The sequence below is a fragment of the Hyperolius riggenbachi genome, chromosome 7, assembly GCF_040937935.1.
Source record: "Hyperolius riggenbachi isolate aHypRig1 chromosome 7, aHypRig1.pri, whole genome shotgun sequence".
NCBI classification, from domain to species: Eukaryota; Metazoa; Chordata; class Amphibia; order Anura; family Hyperoliidae; genus Hyperolius; species Hyperolius riggenbachi.
The window spans coordinates 96,102,314-96,106,935 of record NC_090652.1 but is presented as its reverse complement, the minus strand read 5'-3'; the positions used below and the strand labels follow the sequence as shown (position 1 = coordinate 96,106,935).

Sequence of the window (4,622 nt, the reverse complement as noted above, 5' to 3'; positions counted from 1 at the left end):
TCATTTGCAGCTACGTCATCTGTTTATTTTAAAAAATTTTCCTTGCCTCCTTTAAGAACAGAAGAGCCTCACAAGAATTCAGCAGGGGAGAGGAGCACTTCACAAATCCAAGTCTAGTCTACACTACACAATCTGTAGAAGTGCTATTAAGGCCTCTTTCACAGTAGAACGTTGCATTTTGATGCAACGTTAAAGTCGCAACGCAACTTGCGACGCAATGCCCCCAAAAATTTGCAGCGCAATTTAATGCCCCGTTATGGTCGCATACAGTAGAACATACAGGCAATGAAAAGTATGTTTCCAGGTCATTACTGAGCATGTGCAAACAGTCCAACGCAGCTAATAACGTGTATAACGCACTGCATGCAGTACTTTCACTTAACGTGCAGTGTTAGTCACCAATGCAACGTGTGCACTGTGAACAGGGCATTGATTTTACATTGCAGTGAGTTATTCTGCGTTAAATGTTTTAACGTGTGACTTTAATGTCGCACTGTGAAACAGGTCTTAAGAGAAATCGTAACCAAGGATTGAACTTCATCCCAATCAGTAGCTGATATCCCCTTCCACACAGTTGTGTTTTTTTTTTTTTTTTTTTTTTTTTTCTATTCAATTTAAGAATTACAATCCATTCTTCTGACTGGTCATATATTTGAAATGTTACAATGTACCACACACCTATGTTCAATTTTTTTCCCCCCAATTATGATAAAAATGATTAGAAACTCTGAGAAAATTGCTAGGGGGTGTATATTAATAAATTTACAAACTCTGAGAAAATTGCTAGGGGGTGTATATTAATAAATTTACAATCTAACACACCATACAATATTTAGAAAAATTTCGAGCATTCCAAATCGAAAAACTGTGTTAGTGTTCAGACAGCGCTGACAGTCAGAAAAGTGCTCATTGTGTCTCCGGCCTTTCAGAGTTTGAAGTACATCAATGGCCTATAATGCCAGAGCAATGTGAATGTCCCTCATTATATTGCTATAGATGATGCCTGCTCTAATTAAGGTACGTAAACCCCTCTTGACTTGTCACCCGCGGGTTGGGGGTTAGGAGCCCCTGCACACCTATCAGCTGAGGTAGTAATCGGCTGCCTTAGGCGCGTGTATTGACCTTTACATTATTTGTTTCTATATCTAGCTCTACTTCAACTGTGTTTATTATTATTATTATTATTATTATTATTATTATTAATTTTTTTTTTTTTTTTTTTTTTCCCCTCTGTGTAATTATGAAGGAAATGCTTGGTGAATGCTGGTATAAATATCAACATTTTAAAACTGAAGCAGTGCAAATTCAGACATGAAATAATTAGAAAATGCAAACGATGATGCCTACGGTCAAAAGATCGTACTGATGAAGCCACTAATAAAAGGCTGGGCAGATTGAATATGGCTGAGGTCTGAATAAAAAGTAAATAAAAAAAAAAAAAGTAAATTGGCAATGAACTCGAATGTCTGTATTCTTTGTTACCTAATATATATTTTTATTTTATGTATGTATTTTTCTTCTCCCCCTTTTAGGAAACTATGAACTAAAAGCATAACCCAAGACACACAAGTTTCTTTTTAAAAGTCAGACATGGATGATGCAGAATATGGCAGCTTTGTGGACTGGGATAAGATGGAGAGTGGGGAACAGAGCCCTAAAGTTCTCAATACTAATGATTTTCAGGAATTGAAGCAGTTGTCCCGCCAGGGATTTTGGGCAAAGAACCATTCATTACGAGCTAAGGTATACAACAAACTTATTAAGGACATCCCATGCCGCACAGTGACACCAGATGCCAGCGTCTACCGTGACATTGTGGGCAAAATAGTGGGAAAGAGAAATACCAGTACATTACCTTTGCCGGAATTTGTTGATGATCGTCAAGCACCCACTTACTGTCTAAACTCTGAAGGCATTGGAGCAGTCAGAAAAATCCTTCTTTGCATCTCAAATCAGTTCCCAGATATCTCCTTCTGTCCTGCCCTTCCCTCCCTTGTAGCCCTGCTTCTTCATTATAGCCAGGATGAGGCAGAGTGCTTCGAAAGTGTGTCCCGAATATTGGCTTGCAATGACCAAAGTAGGCGACTTGTTGACCAAACCTTTTTAGCATTTGAGTCCTCTTGCATGACGTTTGGAGATCTTGCTGGGAAATACTGCCAGGGACCTCACAAGCTTTTGGTAGCAGTGTCTGAAGATGTCATGGAGGTGTACTCGGACTGGCAAAGGTGGCTTTTTGGAGACTTGCCCTTTACCTATATCGCACGCGTGTTTGATGTCTTCCTAGTGGAAGGTTATAAAGTTTTATACAGGATTGCTCTTGCTCTCCTTAAATTCTTCCAGAAGGCAAGAGGTGGGCAGCCCATGGAATCAAATAATGTAAAAGGGGACATCCAAGACTTTGTGAGGGACATTGCCAAATCGGCAACTCCAGACAAGCTCTTAGAAAAAGCCTTTGCTATACGACTGTTTTCCCGGAAAGAAATCAATCTACTTCAAATAGCCAATGAGAAAGCTCTGCAGCAAAAAGGCATCACGGTAAAACAGAAGAGGTAAGCACTTCTAATTGGAAAGGGAATGGCAGCATTTCTGTAGAGCAGCTAAATAAAAAGCTGTGGCTTGTAGTAATTGTGAAACAATCTTCTCAGAAAACTTTGTTGATCAATCCTTAAAAGGACCCAAGGTGAGAGACCTGTGGAGGCTGCCATATTAGTTTCCTTTTTAAACCATACCAGTTACCTGGCAGTCCTGAGCTAATCTTTTTGGTCTGAATCACATATCTGAAACAAGCATGCAGCTAATTCAGTCTGTCAGACATATGATCTGCATGCTTGTGCAGGGTCTGTGACTAAAGGGTATTGGCGGAAGAGGATCAGCAGGACGGAGACAGGGAATGTGCATTAAAAGGAAATAAATACGCTGGCCTCCATATTGCTCTCATGTTGGGTTCCCTTTAAACGTCATGTAAATTGGTTACAAATGGGCAACTGTGCAGTCACATGCATAATAGAATGCAAGATTTGCTTTAATTTTCTTCAAGTAATATTCAAGCCATCAAATACTGTAGAAACCTAGAGTGTTGGAAAGAGAACCGACCCCCAGGAAAAAAAAATGGTAATGAAAAACTCTGTTAAATGCCTGTTGGATGAAGTCTGCTGCTTTTTTAAAGGTTGCAGGCAGTACAGTAGGGGAACTTTCCCAAGTCTTTATTTCATTCCATCTAGAACCTCCATGAACTCCAGGGGAAAAAAAAAAAGTTGAAAAGTTCTATTGCACATTGCAGTCAGGGTAAGCCTGCACTCATGCTTGTAGGAGCAATCAGGATAATGACGACCGTTATGCCTTTTCCTGTTCATGAAGAACATTAGTAGCAATTCTGGCTATGCCACCAACTGGGGTCAGATATATTGCAAGTGGCAGGAAATAATTGCAGAACCTTGGCTAGTGAAATACTACAGCTGTTTCTGTCTTATCTGTAAAACTGCCTTTGAGGTAATGCGAGTGTCATGGTGACTGGTGTTTTGCAATTTTCCCCTTCTCCCCTGTCCCCTATAGCTAATGTTTCTACTAGCTGACAGCATTTTATATTAAATGCTCTGATGGTGGCACAGCACAGGTGTTGTCTATTTCTTTGATCTATACTCTCCTAGGAGTAGGAGTGTAGTTTGTGTTATATGTATAAGAAGTGTTGATCATTCATGTTCACTGATCACTTTGTACTTTTTTTCCTCTTCTTCTGTCCTGTCTCTTCTTCCTTTCCATTCTTTTTTTTTTTCTTCTTCCGGGCTTTAACAGAGTACAGACTCCTGTCCGGTAAGTGATCTTGCTGTTCTGTCCTGTACTAAATCCGGCTGCTCCTCTGCTCTGTCCTATACTAAAGAGCTGCTTTCTGTCTAATATTCAGTATGAATGCTGATGCTTGTAGCTGGATAACAACATATTACATTTTTATAGTGTAAAATAACATTTCTGTACTTCCAACTGCATGGTGAGCACGAGCTGTTGAACATTTTGCCAGCGTAGATTTTTCTATTTTTACTGACATATATATTAACTGAAGAAAGCGCTTATGAAATGTGGCTAATAATTTAACCATGCTTATTGCTATACTAATAGAAAAGCTACATAACTTCAATTAAAAAAAAAAAAAAAAAAAAAAAACACTGCTAGGATTAAAAAAAAAACTTTAAAACTTATCTCCAGTGTAGTTGTTGAAAGTAAGACTGTATGCTCTGCAGCTTTACCACCCCTTCTAAAGTGCTGGCTTTAGAAAAAGAAGTCTGTAGAAAATTGCACTCCTATAACCAAAAGAACTAGCAGTAAGGGCTCTTTCACATTAGGGCAGACTTTCTGCGTTAACGCAAACGGAAGCCGTTTGCGTTAACCAAGGTAAGATGAAAGTCCATAGACTTTCATTTTACCTTTCACACTCGACGCTGCGTTTCGATGTGTTGCGGTTCCGACGCACCCGGGCGCAGTTTTTCCTCCAACGCACCCGCGAGCCGGCGTTTTCCGTCGGGTTTAATTACCAGCTACCGCTGCTGATTGCGTCGCACCGCAGATACCCGACGGCACGCCGCAGGCAGACAACGCGTGCAGGAGAACGGCTCCTGTTCGCGTTGTCA

The 4,622-nt window shown here is 40.1% G+C and overlaps 1 protein-coding gene across 1 annotated transcript; it reads left to right on the top strand.

Moving 5' to 3' along the window:
- The first annotated feature begins 1,528 nt into the window (after positions 1 to 1,528).
- Positions 1,529 to 3,814, top strand: TBC1D24 (TBC1 domain family member 24). The gene is made up of 2 exons (XM_068246746.1): positions 1,529 to 2,549; positions 3,793 to 3,814. The coding sequence occupies exons 1-2, from the start codon at positions 1,591 to 1,593 to the stop codon at positions 3,812 to 3,814; spliced, it is 981 nt and encodes a 326-aa protein (XP_068102847.1). The 5' UTR covers positions 1,529 to 1,590.
- Positions 3,815 to 4,622: the final 808 nt, after the last annotated feature.

Bases quoted from the DNA above. Each gene is read 5' to 3' on its own strand.
- TBC1D24 (XM_068246746.1), top strand. From the start codon at position 1,591: ATGGATGATGCAGAATATGGCAGCTTTGTGGACTGGGATAAGATGGAG. The intron at 2,550-3,792 runs GTAAGCACTTCT...GGGCTTTAACAG, and splicing joins ATCACGGTAAAACAGAAGAG to AGTACAGACTCCTGTCCGGT.